Raw genomic sequence first — 18,838 nt, forward strand, 5'->3', positions numbered from 1 at the left:
AATATATCTCTTGAAAATATAACACAGACATACCCTCTTCTCTTACACAGTTTATATGGCCTTAGAAGGCAAGCATCAATATATTAGACTCTTTGTTCTACGTTTGGCATTTTCCACTTTACAAACAACAGCTTCCTATAGAGAAGCTGGAGAAAACTAGTTCCCCAGGCTACCACAACACATAAAACCCAAAAAAGAACACAAAAGAGAACATCAAGATCTATGCTGTATTTGTGCTGAGAACGGCACAAATAAAAAACTTGGCAAAATCACCATAAAAATGAAGATTCATCAATCTCAACTTAATGCAGCTAGGTCCTTAAATAAAAGAACATAAATTACTATATACACTAATGTCTTAAATACCATATACTGCTTAGTGGCATTACTAAGACCCCATAGTAATGTTAGGTTTAAATAAGATTTTGGGTACTTAGTGCTTGGGACTCTTGCTACTTGGCTTCTGGTTTCTCGTGTAGGTTCTTAGCATTTGCAACAGACAGAAATTTTCAGACCAGTACAACATTGCATGAAGAAATACCTCACGTTTTTACGTTCTGAAGCAAAATATTGTGGTTATCCTGTATCCTGCCTCCACGACAAGGAATGCAATACCAAATGGCAACATTAAAATAAAAGCCTGGTATTAATAAAATCCAGATCTTTTTATCTTTGCTATTAATATAAGTATGTATTATGAATTACATGAAAGATTTTAATGCTGCAATCTTAACCAATGGTATATTGCTTATTCACTATGTGCAACTGACTCAGACTAGCAAAGGAAAACAGATTAGGAAGGCACATTTCCTTGCTCTCGTATAATTGCACAATGCTGCAATGTTTGGAATGCAAACTGTGCAGGGGAACATTAAAAAATATTGGTTTGTAAATTAAAGTCACTGAAAAGTAAATGTCAGCCATGAAAACATTTCCTTTAATACTACATTTTATAAGTTGTTCAATCAGTCCCGCCTCCAGCTGAGGTCTGAATTATCATTAACTTTGTGGTTCAATAAATTATTAATACAAAACAGGAGAATCTAAGGGAAAGATGGGGCTTTAGAGCATATACAGCAGAAAAGAGTTAGAAAAAGGGGCCAGAAATTTTGCTGTGAAGAGTTAATGTAGTAAAAGGGAACAGCTGGAGACTATTAAAAGCACTCATTAGAGGGAAGAAGCAGCAAACTGTTCTAATTAGGTCAGCTGACAGGTGGCTGTGCTTCAGCAGTGCCCTCCTGGCACCCCAGCGATTGATGCTACCGTGTGATCCTCAAACCAGACCTACATCTGCATAGCTACCCTGCAGCTCAGGACACGGTGTGGGGCATCCAGTGACCAGTTCAAACCATCTCAACGCCGATATATAACACAGGGAGCGAAATGACTACTGTATGTATGGGAGTAAGTTAGGGAAAACACTGACGGTGCATAAAATGTTTAGTCTCTTAAGTACAGCTCAGAACCCAGTAACTGAAAAATGTACTTTTTCATTTATATGTTTAACTCCCTACTGTCTGGTATGTGCTGCACAGACATAGGCAAATCATTTTAACCTCTGCATGCCTCAGATTTCCCATCTAAGTAATATTAATCAAGTTCACCAGACCCTCCCCAAAAGGTCCAAGGTTCAATCAACAGACACATGTAGCCCCTTGTGAGGTCCTCAGCAGAAAAATCCTATACAGAAATGAACCCTCTACTCCCCCCTCCACCAAACCTGGTGGGCAGGCAACTGTCCTCTCCCACTGCTTTTTTTATACAGACAGACACTCGTGAGAGCGTCAGGCAGGAGGTGGAGGCATGGGCTCCATACCATCATCTTTCCTGGAGGCCACGTCCCTGGTAGACTGAAAAGCTTCAAGAAACGTACCTAAAGTCATGAAGGAAGAAGTTCAATGTGTTACTATTGAGGACAATTCACAACTCAATTCGCCATGGTTAAATAGTTCTGTTATCCAGATAAAGACAGGAACTGAGGCAGCTAGCTGCTCTCAGAAAACCAATGCAATTGGGTAAAAGAATATTTTTCATTGTAGATAGAAATTTGGGGATATAAATAATAAAAATGGTTAAATGTATTTAGTGAATATTCTTATTTTAATGATAAACAATGTAGTCATAAAAGGAAATTCTCAAAATTCAGGAATACAAAAAATTGTTCTGTGGAGTTTAACTGTTCAGCTTTTTCTATAATTTTGTTTGAACTTTATGAAATAACCTAAACAACACTGGTTTAAATATTTAGCAAGAAAAGCCAATCTTTGCCGCAGGAGAGGTCCCTATTGTGAGAAATTTGACTTGAAAGTTCCCTGATGTCATTTCAATTTTACTTCCCTTCTTTGCAGTAATCCTAACACACTTTTTACAAATATTTTAACATTTAATTTAAAAGACAAAAAGACAGATGCTCCTTTATGGGATTACTTGCATGAGTAATCTTTAGCATAACTGAGGCTGAATATTGTTAGAATATTTTTATTTTTAGCTGAGAAAAGCACATTTATTTTCAGAGATGAAGTTGAAAGACTATGCTGAGCCTGACAGAGATGCGGTGCAAACTTAACCACTAATTATAATGAAAATCTGAAACATCCTATAGGAAGGTGACAAGTTCTTAACTTATTGAATGATCCTTTTTATATAAAACCTCTCTCTTCTGATAAATTAGCTCACAGGTGTTTGGATCTTGTACTTGAGTGGGTTAGGAGCCATGCTATTTGTGAGCCTAACAGAGATCAGAATCGCATATAACCAGATTTCCTGCAATTTAGGCAACAATACACAGCCCACATCGCTTCACACACTCCTTCAGCCTCAGCTGTCTTATATCAAAGTTTTAGCAAGTATTAAGGAAAGATGAAAAACCCATACATACCTTTTATATTTCATGTCTTACGCTGCAGTTGTAATAAATACTAGGTAGTTACTAACAAACCTTCTGGAAAAAACAATTTTAATACAAAGCTTTCCAATATTTATGGTAGTCCCTCTCTTTATCAGTAGTGCTTCCTACCTTCTGCACTTTCAAGCCTTAAACTAAATCATCTGGTGCATATTTTTCTTTTGCCTGGTACCAGCAGCACTCACAGCTGCACTGATAAGGGGTTACTCGCTTTATTGAAGCATGTTTACTCTAAGAACCCTAGTTCAACCTGGAACACATTTACTACGATGGATTTAAACTAACTTTTGTGAATTTATCTCATCTTACAGGACCACAAGGTAGGGAGACTCTTGCACGAGTGTGCTTGAGACTCTACCTGAGGTGCCCATCGCCATTTCAAACCATTAGTTCTCTGCCATATTGCATGGTAACACATTGCCACTATTCATTCTGGGGAAGCTTGGAAGTGCTCTCTTTAGGTGACTGACAGTAACTCACTCCAGAGGAAGAGCCGGGTCAGGGCAGGGAGCTGGCTGATCTGGGTGGAAAGTCTCACATTGCAGCAGCTGCCTCTGCCGTATCTGACTTGTGAATAAAGGGCTTGTTTTCTATCCTGGCTTTCAATTAAATTTTGGTAAACACAGACATTTACCAAAACATTTAGAACAATTTATCTGACTCCTGAATGAATGGTTGTTTTCTCTGGAACAGAGTCAAAGCCTGAAGCTCTATTCAGAGAAAATTTCAAATGATCAGTGAACAGTGGAAATTTCTGTCTCCTTTCCTGATCTTTGCAATGTCAGCAGTTCAGATTTTCAAAGTTAAAAAAACAGCGCCCAAGGTACTACAAGACTTCAATTTTTTTTTTTTTTTTTTTTTTTTTTCCCAACACCCTTTTCTTCTTAAGGATCAGAATTGAGTGGAGGGAACGTCTCCATTAAGGATATCACAGCTCGATGGCCAAGTAGGAGTTCATCAGACACAAAACCTGAACTTAAAATGCTTTTCCTCCTCCCTTAAGACTCCACTTTATGGAGGTGATGAGCTCCCACACTTCAGTTTGAGAGAAAATGCCTGCTGCCCTCAGCTTTTCAAGGGAGAAGGCCAGTGCTGGCAGCTACTGACCAAGATGCCGGGATGGCCTGGAAAGGTTCCCAGTTGCCCACGCCATCTTCCAAGAGATGGGAAGCCAGGAACACCATGCTTGAGAAAAAGCACAATTAGGCCCTAATACTCCAGTTTCAAAAGATGTATATTTTCCCGCAGGCAAACCTGTCTCTCCTGGTAAAACAGAGGGTTTACATTTACAGCTTCCGCGGTTCATTTTGTAAGTCTATAACTGCTGTCAACACAAGACTTCTCAGGCTCTTCAGCAATGAACTCAACACTGTGGAGCAATCAGGAGTTTTGTATTTTCCTAGCTGTTGATCTGAGGCATGATGGAAGAAGAGAAGAGAAAGCTTCTTATATCTTTCCCTCCACTTTCATGCATCTGCTCACAGTCAGGCACACCTCATCCCAGATGACTTGGGTTTAATACTGTGATCAATATAGAAACTATTTAATATGCTAAATCTGAGCTTATCCTTCAAATAGTCCCCTGTAAAAAAGCAATGCTTTATGGTGAGCTTTCAATTAAAAGAAAAAAAAAAATAGGGAAGAATTGCAAAAGGTATGAGGCCAGCATTCAGGCCAGCCATCGGCCCTGTGCTAAAGAGCCGCACTGGCTCATGCTCAGAGTTAAAACCAGCTGCTTACTTTCTTCATAGCTAGGTTGGGCAACTGATTTAGCAGACTTCTGAATTTAGCTTCTTCCACAAAATCCATTACCCGAATTTTAAAATATATGGCACGAGATTTCCTTGCACCACTGAGGAAAAGATTAAAATGCAGTCATGCAATACATTATGTGGTTGGATAGAACAAGTCTTAAAAATGCTTAACATTCAAAATGAGTGGCTTTTGTTAAAATTAATTTCACTGGCGGGTGGCCTATACGTTACTGTGACAGGAGTGACCGCCCTCTTTGAGCGGTGCAAGTGACAGCCAAAGTCTGCCAAGAAGGGATGGAGGACACACTCCAAAAACATCTCCAGGATTCTAACACTGAATTACCAACAGAGAAGATCAAAACGAAAAAGCAAAACCAGTTTTTATAAAGGATGCTGATGGTGCCTCAGACCAACAAACTGCCTTTTGAACAAAATGACTACTGACCTCAGACGGCCACTTTTTATTCCTTTTCATTATAGCTTTTGTAGTGATCTGTGTACGTGTACATATGCATGCGTGCATATAAATAATTTAAGAACATCCCAACACAAATGAAAATGCAAGGTGATTTCTTTCTACTAGCTTTTAAACCAACACAAACAACAGGGATTAGATCTATTCATTTCAGTTCTGTTTGAAGTAAAATTTCACTGGCTGTACATATCACCTTCCAAACTGCACAGGCGTTACTGAATTAATACCAGCTTTTACAGAGTCAGTCAATCGTGAGAGGTGCCGATCACTGCACATTCCACTTCAAATGAGAAGTAGAGGCACTCAGAGTGAAATATAGACTGTACTTCTCATTTTTAGTGTTTTCAAAAAAAGAAAACATGACAGCGCTAACAAAATAATGGTGTAGTAAAAACCTCATCCTGCATTCGTTTCTGCAAACCCCCTGTCCTATTCACAGACAGGGAAACAAAAGTCCACGTGCACAGCGCGCAGCATGTAAAGCTGCTGGGGCTGCCTTCCAACTCTGCACACCAGGAGGTCAAAACCTGCTCAGCTGACGCAGGGACCTTTTTGGTATCTCTAGACATATAGCAAATGAGAAATCCTTTACAACATTACTGTCATGAGTTTACATCTGTATAGCAGATATCATTAAAGTTTAAGGCTATATATAGTTACACTGATACCCGTCTCCTTCAATTATTCCTAATTTCTAAGCTTATTTGTTCACAGGGCTTTGCACGACAAACAACAGTAGTAAAGTACAAAAGAAATCAACACAGCCCTGTCATATGGTGAGACCTCCCAGCCTACCTTGGATCCATCTGACCTCAGCTACATCTGTATCATGTTGTGCGGCAGTCGTTCAGAGCTGTGTTCTCTACGGTTCACCCACACCACATCCTGTACTCTACTGCCCCTCCAAAACATCATCTAAATAACCCCTCTCTTTGTTCTCTGAAAGCCACAACCTTCTCTTGTTTTGACATTACATCTGGCCTGCAACATCTCATAGCAGACCATGAAGCTGTCCTGTCATTCCTGTGTTTGCACATTCAAGTGTGGCAGAAAGATGAGTCCAATCAAAGTGGATCTCCATTACAGAAAGGGTAAGAATTCATTGTTGTCTTAGGGAGGTGTCGGTGTGCGTGCAAAGAGATCAGTATCAAACAAACTGACTTCCCCGGCTCCAGTGTTTCTCATTCAGCATTTGTACAACACCTACTACCATGGGACCCTGGTCTCTGACAAAGGCTGACAGGAGTTATGACAGTTCAGCAGTTGCACAAAATATAAAACTTACTATGAACAGCTTATCCAGCATTATTGCCACCTTCTTAATCCAAAAAAGGCAACAAAACCAAACCAAGAACTGAGATCAGAGCCCCAGTACAAAGAACACTACGCACACCTTACCAGCAAGAACATTAGAGGCTTAGGCCCACTGAAATGCCCCATTTCCCAATTTTCCTTCAAGGCTGCACAGTTACAGACATAGTTTCAACCTAAAAATCTGTCTGAATATTCACAGTGATAAATCTAGGCAGAATTATTATGCCTAACCACTATACAATGCAAATCCAGCTCAGTGAAAGGACCATAATTCAACAGTGGCGATCTGGGACTTGCTGTCAGCTTATACAAGATGAAACCGAATCACTGAATTCATCAGCAACACTCTACATACTAAAGCTGACCAAACTAAGGACCAGGCAGGACAAAGACAGAGGAAAAAACACAAGATGGAAGATGCCCCAGTCTCCCACTTTTCAAGCATCCAGTTTGAACATCAGAATTATGTAACGATAATGGGAATTCGGTAATCAGAGCCTTTTATTTAAACGTACCAGGTATCTTTCCTCCTGCCTCATGCTGGGAGTACGGATCATGTGATTCTGTTCTCCTCTCCAGTCTCCAAAACGTCGAAAAAAATAATTGGATAAAAATCTATTGACAGGATCTCTAATAATATTGATGTACACCGGCTGGTCTCCTCCAAACCTGGCGGGAAGAAAAATAGGTGAATCTCATCAGAAGGTTGCACACAGGCACGCGTATCCATCTTTCATCTGAATGTTTTCAAATTACTCTCTACAGAAGTTCAGAGCTTTTACAAGGTTAGGAGTGAAACTGAGAAGCTTACAACTAGTTATCAAAACTTTGTGAAAGCATGCACAATCTCTTTAGGATGAACAGTAAATATGATATCACTTTAAGCTAAATGTGTACTACTAACAAACATTTTAGTTTAAGATCATGTTTTCCACTGCGTCAATAGTTTTCCTTCTTGAGTTTTCTCCTTTCTGTTTTCACATGAAGAACCTGAATCCAGCTGAATCCAAGAATGAGCATTTCTTCTTCTCAATACACGTTTCCCACCTGGGAAGTCATGTCAGAGCAGGCACTGCGAACACCAACTGCCATAAGGCAGCCTTGGATCGCCTTCACCTGTACAGTAAGTGTAGTAACATGCACAGGATTTTGCAACATTCGAGCTTATTTCAAAAGGCTTCCTTTGGATGAACTGACAGATATGCATGGTATTTCCATCTTTATATATGCTGGAACTTGTGCAAATCTTCCTCCCCTCACCCCCAGCTCGCACCATCGGCTGGATCTGAGGTTATGGCATGGTTATGCAACGCCTTACACTTGTACTACACTTCATAAAGTTTTTTTTAAAAAGAGTCAATATGAAAATTCCTGCTTCAAAAAAGAAACTATCAATTTCCAGTACAGACAAGTCCAAGGAAAAGGAAATGGTAAAACCAGCTGTGACCAGGCTCCGCACAAAAGCAAAATGCATTATGCAATTTAGAGATGAGGAGAAGATAAATCAGTGCAACCTCATCAGCTCGACTTTACCCTCTTGTACGCCGCCTCCTGGTAGTGAACGACAAACATCTTCAATTTAATAGGTGGGATACAAAAAGAAGAAAGGAGGAAAAGGGAGTTTGAGAAGGTCTGCGATTATACTGTATTTTCACAGTATTAAAATATATTGACTGCATATTTGATGCCAACACACAGCATCAGGAGAACACTTAAGCACTAGCTTATGCTTTATTTTTGGGAGCCTGAGAACAGAGCCAAATTTAAATGCTGTTCTGATGATTTTCTGAGTCATAATTTATATTTTTTCTTTTAAAATGTAAAATATTAGATTAGAAGAGAGAAAACTGAAGACATCGTTTAGATTAAAAAAACCTTCTCGGCTTCTCTTCATCTTTTGAGTCAGATGAATAATTGAATATGTATAATAAAAGATCAGGGCACCTCATAAATATTAAAGAGCCAGCAAAATTGTTTAAAAATATGAATTCTAGTAAAAGACAAGAGAAAAATCCCATAGAGTTTCACCTTGATTTTTATTCTGCATGACTCCCCAGACTACTAAATACAGTCTGCAAAGGCTTGTCTCATGAATAACTATGCATTTCAGTAATTTAATTGACCTCAATGTTGGAGGATCACTGCCATAATTTGAAACTGCACCGATAGTATAAAACTTTAAAACAATCCAATGAAGAACGCAGATGCTCCTTGCTTCCTGATTAATGCATAGCCCAGTTTGGACATGGGTGTGCAAAGGAAGTATCCTGAATTCTTCTCTGAGCTTGTCTCTGCTGGTTTTTGTCTTTATACAGAAATAATACCTGCATTACAAAAAAGGCATTCCTGCAAATACCACAGGACAATTAATGAAGGCACAAAGCTTTGACAATATTTATTCAAATAGAAAGCTTCTGGTAAATGCCATGGTTGGTAGCCATGAAAACTAAATTTTTCAAGTGAAACTGCTGTCAAGAATAGGTTGCACCTAAATTACTGAACATGTTATCTTTCTGCTGCTCGATGCAGATCAGCAATAATCTAAAGACAGAAGGGAGTGGAGAAGAGCAAAGAAAAGGGGAACCAATGAAGACAGTGAGAAGCAATGACAGCAGCAAGTTGTCTTAAGATAGAGCCAGAAAGAAGCAAGAGAGCAGGGACATCCTGCCCCAAGTTTTGTAGAGGACGCCAAGCCTAAATGCTCCTCAGAAGAGAGAAAAATCAAAAGCAAGCAGCTATTAGTTGTCTGGATAGAAATATTCAACACATATTGTCTTTTCTGAAGTACAAGGAGGGGTCGGATTGCATAACCAACCCACCAAAGTGTCAGAGCCCGTCCTTTTGCCGGTAAGGTCATGGCCCTGAACACGTGAACTGTTAAATCCAGTACCAACAGCTCTGAGAGGAGGCACATGCAAGCTTGTCCATCCCAAGAGGACAGCTGAGACGGGAGGTCACTCTTTCACACAGAGCTACAGAGGAACTTCTCATTTCTGAAATGGAGACCATGCCCCCCAAAACACAGGGACAGCCTGAATTTCTGATTTCCTGCACACTGTAACCAGCCTGGTACATACCCAGCTGCAGTTGCTCCACCAGGCAACAAGCAAGGAATTTTTAGAAAAATTAAGTCTGTTCTGGGTCTCAGTCAAATCTGCATTTTTTTAAAAAACATAGTTTATAATACTTCAAATTCTAACCATTTGTTTCTATGGACTGTACTGGGACTCTTCTATGGAAGCTAAGCAGCACTCGTGTGGCATAAAAAAATCCTACTGGTTAAAAAAAATAGATCAATAACCTTAAGCTATTTAGAGGAAAAAAAAAGGCCAAATCAATGCTCCATTTGTTCAAGTATGTTCTGCATATTTTTAGGTACCTATCAATCACAACATATTAAATATTACTTAGCTCTCCAGAGTGAAACTTTCCAAATTAACAATACCCACATGAAAGTGCTCTTGCAAACAATAACATATTGTGCTCTCATTATACATCATGTCACCTTATTTATACTCAAATACCTATTATGAAGGATTCAAAACCGGACACAATCATATTTTTCTAGGCCTGAGCAGAAGGCTTACCTTCTCTGAGTGGGATCAAGATTGGATCCTGCATGATAAAGGTACCTGCTCATTCTCATGCCCAGCAGCACATCACTGAACTGGGTAGAGTGGGCCAGGACACCACCACTCCAGCGGAGCACTGGAAATGCATACAGAGATCCTCTGCAGTGCTCTTCCTGTACTTAACTTCTCCTGATTTATTTTGTATACACTATTAAATCCCATTAGTTTTAACTGCTCTGTTGTGACAAGTATATTTTTGGAGTCCTCATCAAAATAACTAGAATATTTCTAGGCTTCAATCAATGATACTTAGGTTCATTAATAATATATTCCCCCATCCCTTTTGTAATAAAAACGGGGAAGAAAAAGGCAGAGATGTATGCCAGATGTTGCAAGTCCGCCACGTCTCTGATGAATTCCAATTTTATTATTTTTATTAATTAGATGAGCAAAATCTTTGTTCAAAACCATTTACAAACCTGTTATGAGTTTTTAAAAAAAAAATATTAAAATTTCAACCAAAGTGATTTGCTTGGCTTTGAAATGGAGGATCTCTCAGCTCCTATTATTTTTCATTTCACTTCAGCAGGCTGCTGCACTTCCGTTCAGCAAAAAACTCTTTGCACAAGCAGAAGCAGGCTTCTTCAGCCCTGCAGGCAAACCACACTCCTCAAGGAAAAGACGACTCCCAACCTATTCTCTGTACGAACTTCGGCTGTGTCTTACTCTTTTAATGTAAAATGTCTCCCCTTAAACAAATAAATTGGTTGCTAGAAATTAAATATAGAAACAAACAAGAACTGACAGTCACCTAATATTAATAAGGACAGGCATATTGTGTCCTTCTTAGAAAAGAAGCCAAATTTCTCTTTACAGTTTCACACAACTGAGAATCACACGCCAAGAGCACAACTGCCCAGCCAGCTTTACTCATCAATTATGTCACAGCTCCATTACCTGCTCTGTAGCACAGCTTCACAGGGAGGCCACGTAAAAGCACTAATGTACAACTTTTACCTTTTTAGGATTTGAATAAGATGCACTTACATCAAAATCTATCTTCTGAAAAAGGTATCTTAAAAGGAAAAGTTATTATAACATCTTGTATTAGCATGCACTTGTGACAAAGCAACCCTCTTCTGCACACAAGGCACCAGGCACCTCTGGGATGCTCCAGTGACCCTCCTCAAGGACGAGCTGCAAAGATGCCCAGAGGAGCGGGCTGAGGTACCGCCTGCCTGGGACTACGTGGTACTGCCAGCCTCCAAAACCTAGGAGTTTATCTTCTTGCTTTTGTCTGTAGTGCCTCGCTTCCAGCTTTTGTGCCTTCACCCTATGCTGTGGTCATGTTTTCAAGCTTTTCTTCGGAATTAGGAGTGAAAAAAGGAAAATGAGTTGAAATAAATGTTTTCATTTCAAAACTGCATCCTTGGCTGGCCTGGCCTCGCATAGGAAGTGTGCGCGGGGATCCAAAATGCCCAGTGGTTCAAGGTTAACAGCAAAATAGTGCAAACTGGCAACACTGCACTCATTAATTACCCTTTCTGGAGCTGTGATTTCAATATAAATTTCAGCTTCTGAGGTGATGTGTCTGGGTAACATCATTGTAAAAATCACAACTGAGTCCTCTGGGAATTGCATAGTAAACTGCCTCAGACCAGCAAATGGCTAAAAGATTACACTATAAAGCTTTATATTTCTCTATTCCACTATCCTGTAAATTTCCCAGGATATTTTATGTCGTATTTCTGTCAGTCTCTTACATTCATGCATGCTAAACAATGAGGGTTTTTTTTTTTTCCTATGCCTTTAATTATGCTGAGGATATCGAAGTAGTTTAATATATAAATTCGTAATGAACAGCACCAACACTGATACAAATCCTGCCTGGGTCTGCATAATATCCCCAACTCAAGTAAAGGCAACACTTGAGAAGGAAATACTAATTGTGTTTTCATTTATGGAACACAGAGTTACAGCTGGAAACAAGTAAGAGAGAAAACACTAATGCTTCACAAAACACTAACAGCAGCTATAGTCAAACTCTGCATTATTTAAAATCACTTAATTCCAGATACCTTCTATTCAAGACTTCCTAAAGGTCTGGCTCAGGATCCCTCTGGGCCTCTGATTAGCATTTCATTATAATTCAGGGATGCAAATATTGCACATTATATAGAGGATGAGAAAAACTAATTATTACAATAAATTTCCAGCAAATAGTAGAACAGCTGATACAGCTCTTTGGAAAGTACTAAATCAACAAATGTGGTGTGTAGAATAGATAGATCTTCAAAATTCAATGAGACCACAGATTTGGCTGAGATAGTTATGTTCATATAAAAACTTGAGACTCGACTTCTTAGGAAGGTTATAATGCAATGGATGTTGCAATGCACTCAGCAGTGCATATACAACTTCTTATACGAATACATTTATCAAGAGTGTCATGGGTGATTCCAGCTGTCCTGTGGAAATGGCTGTCACAGAGAGCTACTCAAGATAATGCTAGGAATGTTTATATGGAAACTGAAATACAGTAACTTGGGTATAATAAAAAAATCACTGTAACTTGGCAGTATGTATCATGTATACAATGTATAGAATATGAAAATCAACGTAACTGAAATTGAAAACATGGCTGCCCTGTCCCACATAAGAAATTCTACGTAATTACCATCAAACAGAGGGAGCTGTGGATATCATAATGCTTGAGGCTTTGAATCTACACAGTTTAACATGATAATCTGTGATTCAGAAGATAAGTGCAAAACCACGGATAACATTTTTCCAGATAACAAAGTTGCAAAAGGAGAGAATAATGAAGGGAGCAGTTTACTGATGAAGAGCAACTTGAGCCACAGGGCAAGCAAGACATAAGCAAACATCATGCGCTGTAGTACAGCAAATAAACCACAAAGCATCTAGAACCAGAAGCAGAGGACGCTCCCGGGGAAGGAGCAGTTCTGGCAAGGACTTGCATGCCTCAACAGATTATCAGCAGTGTGTGAGACCTTACAGGGCAGAATAATCCTAGTTTCCCTTTTTCTGAGAAGCAGGAGCAGAGAGGAGCAAAGGCCTTGCATAGCACTGATGAGACCACTAACAGAGTCCATTTTAAACAAAGCATGCACAAAGTTCACTGCACAGTCACAAGACGGATGAAAAAATGCCTTGCAATGGAAAAATGTCAAGAAACTCAAAACCTTCAGTTTGAAAAGAGAATGAGAATGGAAAAAAGTATAGAGATGGCTGAGAGGTGACTGTACTGCAGCGTGTAAGAAATTACCATGAAAGCTTACATAGGGGAAAAATTTGATAAAAGGAGTCTTTACATAGTGGGCAAATATACTCTGAGATCCAATGAGAAGGAATCAATTGGATTTCTCAGAAAAATTAAGAGGAAAAATGACTCACAATTTACAATCTGAGAGAACAATTCAGTATTGGAAGAATTTACCAAGGGCAGCAGATTCTCCATGACTGGTGATTTTGAATCAAGACTTAAATTTCCTTCCTGAAAGATGAAGGTTTTAGGTTCAAACCTAAATAGTCTGTACTACGCATTACACAAGGGTGAAAAAGACTGGATATGACTCAGGACTGCCATGACCCATTTCTTCTGCCTTAAGACAGCATCAGCTATGTAATTGCCACTACCAGCTCTGAAATCCTTAAGCACAATCTATTCTGTTGCTTTGCTGTCCTTGTTGTTCAAGCCTTTTCCTAAGTGTCTGATCTAGAACTCTGTCGAAGCAATTTAAGACCACCACTTCTCCTATCTACTTATCAAGAACCGTATGGTCCCTTTAGCTCTGCAGAACCTTTTTAATTCAAAATTCCAAAGTGTTGTCACAGTCCCCTCTTTCCCAGTCTTCTCTATTTTTTTTTTCTTTCTCTGCCTTTTCAACCTTTCCTCGTAAGTATTTTTTGTATCTCTGATCATTCTCTTTATTGTCTTTTGGACTCTTTTGGACTAATGAACATCTCTCTTAAATTAAGGTACTCCCAAACTCGTAATATAATCTACAGTGTGAATGTGAGCATGGAAACCAAACAACAGTAAAAAAAAAAAAAAAAGGATAATTTAGGTGGTATGCCTGATGCCACCTTCAGTAACTAACTTTCAAGCATCCATCTCCATTCTGAGAATATCATATTACCAGCTGAATGAAAGCTATACGTATATCATGCAAAGAACACAGGAAATCTAGGGAAATAAATTTTAAATCAGATAATCTTAAAATCTGTGGAAAACACTCACCATAGAGCAATGTTTTTAAAAAAAATAAACCCAAAAAAACCCCTTAGGCCATACAAAGGTCAAACTGCACGTTAGATTTGTGCTTAGCCTTCCATCAAGTCACAGTTAAAAAACATCATCACATACTCAGATCACTGAAAAAATGTAGTCTAAAAAAGGAAAAAAGATGTAGGAGGGATCACAGTACCATGTGTCCTTTCATGAAACGTGTACTTTACAAGGCAGACCTCACATGATGGTAGAAAGTGTTTCATGATGTGTTAGCAAGAAGTATAGATCGTAATGAACACACATAAAGACACAGTGTTAAGGCCGTGCACGTAAGTTTAGCTGACATTTCCCTACTTTTAAGAGCTTACCCAGAGAGTAGTAATTTTTTCATTACCATATTTTTAATGACATTTCCTAGGTGCGTACGGGTTTTTTTAAAGGAGAAAAAATCCACAGCTACTTCGGTAGATAATCTTAAGCTGCAATCACTGTTTCAAGATGTTGATTCAAGGAGGCACTGAAAGGGCCCGATCCCTCCCACAGCTGAGCTGGACAGAATCAGTGTGAGCTGACCGAACCACTGCTGTTCATACAAAGTACACCTGCGTTTGCATTCAAAGGGTCATGGACATTCGGCATCTTGTTTTATGCCAGCTCCTTGCATTTGCCCAGCACGCTATTTTCAAAAGCTAGTGGAGCACACTTGAAACACATAATAGGCATGTTCTGCAAAACTTCTACACCCTGTGTGGTATTACTTATTTCAGAGAAAGGGAGAAAACAAGAATCCTCGAGTTTTATTAATAAATCTGAGTATTGTGACAAATATTCCACGACTCCGTCTTAAGTCAATGAAAACAGCATCACAGAATCACCCTGGCTTTACTGACCTTGCCAATCGATACAAAAATTTAAAAGTGAAATTTTATTTCCAAGTCAATGGACCAGAGACACATACATAGGTTAAATCATGGCAAAGCAAGATACTTATTTGCCATAAAATATGGCAAACGTATCATCCAACTCTTACAAAATATCAACAACCTAACATGCAATGCTTTCAAGCTCCACGCTGTCAGCGCAGAGTGTGCTCCTGCTTTCAAATACGCAGCTTACTCGCGTGACATGCAGTCAAGTTAATTCTTCAAGATTTACCTCTTTTTTTTTGTTGGCTACAGACACAATTTACAGAGCACAAGAACAGGGAACACTAATGTCAAAGCACTATGTTCAACTGCAATTTTTAGAGCTGCTTCTGCATTAGAAAAAACACAAAACTGATGAATAACAAAAAAATCTGCACAATATTCAGAAACTAAGTTTAGTTTTGGGCTTATCCAGAACTGAATGTCTCTGCCTTCATCCAGCATGTGATTTACTGCTACCTGTAATTCAGAATTCAGGTCAGAGTTGAAGGAAAGTGTCCAAACTGATCAGCACTGCTGCATATGACACTGCTGCTGTAGCAGCCTGATTTACTCATTTTTATTAGTGTTGGCCATTGTGTCTGTTTAAAAAAACAGTACTAAAAAAAAAATATCAGTAATGCCGATACAGACTGTCTACCAAAATAGACTTTTGCAAGCAAAACAAGAACTTTACTCATTAGCTCTGCTAATGAATAACAGAAAACCAGAAATATTTCTTATGTTGGCAAGTACCTTCCCAAGCCGAAGACCCAACAGATCTTTCTCTTCTCCTCAAAACCTGTCCCCCCACACCCCTCAAGCAGCAAGCAAGAGGGAGATGGCAGAGCTGGGGCTGGCATCCAAGCAGGGTGCAGGGAGGTGGCTGCTGGCTGTGACCCAGCAGAAGGTCCAGCAGCTCTGTTTTCCTTGGCATTCCCTTCAGCAGATGTATCTGCAGCAGTGTGGTTGTCTCCCAGTCTTCTACTGGCCTTTCAAATTTGGCTAATGGGTTCAGAAATTATTTAGGAATTAGGTGTGCGGGGGAAACTGGAAAGACACGCAGAGCAGCTGGAACTTCTGTATGAGTCTTATTTCCTTAGAAAATTATGCTAAAAGGGAAGGATTGCCCCCTCCCCTTGAGCACACGCACACATATGGTAAATACACGCCACAGATATTAAGCTGCGGCTGAGAGGAAGAAGAGGGCAGCAGCCCAACTTCAACTCCAATATGTGAGGAGTGCAGAAAGGATGACTCCTTACATATTAACACCGGGTGATCATTCATCCTGGCTTGGAATAAATAAGACATACTGAACTGAATTATAAGGGCTAATTAAAATGTAAGATTAAATTGTGTCCAAGCTTTATCTCTGCATCTCCTTACCACATCATAGGAAATTTTAAAGGAGACCATTCCCCAGTGGCCTGTAACTACTGCAGAAAGTAAAGAATTCACGGCTCCAGTGAGACATGAAAAGGCCTGTTTCTCTCTCTGGGTGGTCTTTTTTATGCTTCTACCTCCTGTGACTTTACCCTGACCTAATCAGCCAGCCTTTAAACAAGCAAAAGCCACTTACCAGTCACTGACTGAGGCACGTCTTTAGGTTTTTTACACATTTCCCTGTAACATTCATTTACCCCAAGACAGGAGGGAGCGGCCAAGCTTCCTGCTCTGCCCAAACCGCACGCGGTCCGTAAGTGCATGCTCGGAAGATAACAGTTTGGGGTCAGAGGGAGGAAAGCTGTCTTCCTCTGTCCAAAACAGGAGTTGCGCAATTCTCCCCATCCCTGACTCATCCTGACCCAAAACCGTGGCCTCACCACCCCCTGTGCATTCTTGCAAATGTTCTTTCTGCTTCTCTGAAATCTGTGACACTTGGAGTGCACACCAAGCATCTTGAGTAGCTGCCCAAAGACTGTTATAGTTAGTAATCTTCTGCTGAATTAAGTCAGAGGTCAAGTGGGGCTTTTCCACAAACTTGAAGCTTCTTCCTGTTTAATTTTTTCTCAGGCTAAGTAAATAAATAGATGACAAACAGCATTTATAACAAAGCACAGCGAACAACCTGCAACTATCCTGAAACAGCTTTTTGTCTCTCTGCAGGCTAATTCCAGTTCTTCACCGCTTCTGCACTCTAACACTGTATTGCTTGGGTCTACCAATAACACCTAAAATCTCAGCAAGTGTATCAGCATACAAATCTTTTTCTGCTTAAAGTACAGACATTCTTTCATATTTGCTTCTGATTAACATTTTGGATACTTTTCCTAGCAACATTAGTATACACATTTCAATCCAGAAAGAGACAAAAAAAATTATCCGTATTTTTACTAATTTAATGGCTCCCACATTTATTTTATATACATGCAGCACTGACTTTGAAAAGGAATTGAATATGACAAAGATAAATGATAGCTGTCATCCTGGTCCTGCAGTGTGCCCTTTTCAGGCACACATCCCTGTGTGGAGACAAACCTCCTGAATTCCTGAGTTCCGCGCAAGTGGAGGTGGGTCCCTCTGCTCCTTGCGCTGCAGACCACAGCACAGGTTATGACCGACAAGTTCTAGAGCTCCTTGGGCACTTGAGAAAAAACGTTGTTTTTTCTTGTCTTTTGTTAACATAGGCCAACGGATCTCAGCATTCTGAGAGTACACATAAATATCAAGGGTGATTTTCTTTGTTGTTTTTTTTTAATTTTTTTTTTAATTTTTATTCAAAGAATTTTCTACTTCCAACATCCACTGCAGTAGGACAGTAGCTAGTAATTTTGCATGCTTCATGTTGCTCATTTTTTTCCCCTTGGTTGACACATTTAAGAATAAGGAATGAAGGAATGGGAAATGACAGCCTGGTAAACAGTGACTAGGAAAGGATCTAGGAAACACACTGGAAAAACAATTTGCCTGGAAAGACCAGATTCCTCTGGCGGAACTGTAGCTTTAGAAGATATAAGCGTAGTGACTGCAAAAGGGCTTTTTTCCTAGCATTAGTGAAGCTGATATAGGTGCAGAGAACAGTTTGATGCTTACACTTAATGAAGACTATGGAAGTACTGGAGAAGTTTCAGAGAAGATTCACAGAGTTATTAAACAGATGAGGAAAACACCCACTGGCAAGAGGTTTGAGAGTACCTGTGATCAAAAGGAAGAGTGAAAGGTGCTTGGAGACAGTAGTGGCAGACAGATGCATGGGGAGAAACACCAGGGAACAAAACCAGCATTTCAGTCAATAAGGAGCAAAAGCCAGAAAAATTCACATTAGAAATTATCCACAATAATTTGACTGTAAAGCTGACAGGCAACTGAAACCAAGTGCCCAAGGAAGTGGCAGAGGCAGCGTAACTCAATGCCTTCAAATGCAGCCTGGATGCTTTAACGGAAGACTCCTGAGAAATAGACTCTTTCTCCAATCAAGAGCAAGAAAATCCCAAGCTTGGCTAGCCCTAGTAGCAACAGCCAGTATGAAACCAAAAAGCACCTAAACGTTTACCTCTGTGTGTAAGAACATTTCCAAGTAGGGTTATTAAAAGAAAGCCAGGTATGGAGAGCTCAGTCCAGCAATTAGGATGAAACAAGCAGAACAATGACCACAGAACCATAATGAAAAGCCTCACCCAGGAATCACAAGTGAAGGAGAATTCAATAAATAGCA

The 18,838-nt window shown here is 39.7% G+C and overlaps 1 protein-coding gene across 3 annotated transcripts in view; it reads right to left on the reverse strand.

Moving 5' to 3' along the window:
• The window catches only part of UST (uronyl 2-sulfotransferase), a 229,035-nt gene that overhangs the window by 119,347 nt on the left and 90,850 nt on the right, over window positions 1-18,838 (reverse strand). For all 3 annotated transcript variants that reach the window (XM_075748443.1, XM_075748446.1, XM_075748445.1), the window contains exon 5: window positions 6,964-7,117. In XM_075748443.1, coding sequence (XP_075604558.1) covers window positions 6,964-7,117 — 154 coding nt within the window. The remainder of the gene's footprint in view (window positions 1-6,963; window positions 7,118-18,838) is intronic.

Source organism: Balearica regulorum, chromosome 3, assembly GCF_011004875.1.
Source record: "Balearica regulorum gibbericeps isolate bBalReg1 chromosome 3, bBalReg1.pri, whole genome shotgun sequence".
Classification (NCBI taxonomy): domain Eukaryota; kingdom Metazoa; phylum Chordata; class Aves; order Gruiformes; family Gruidae; genus Balearica; species Balearica regulorum.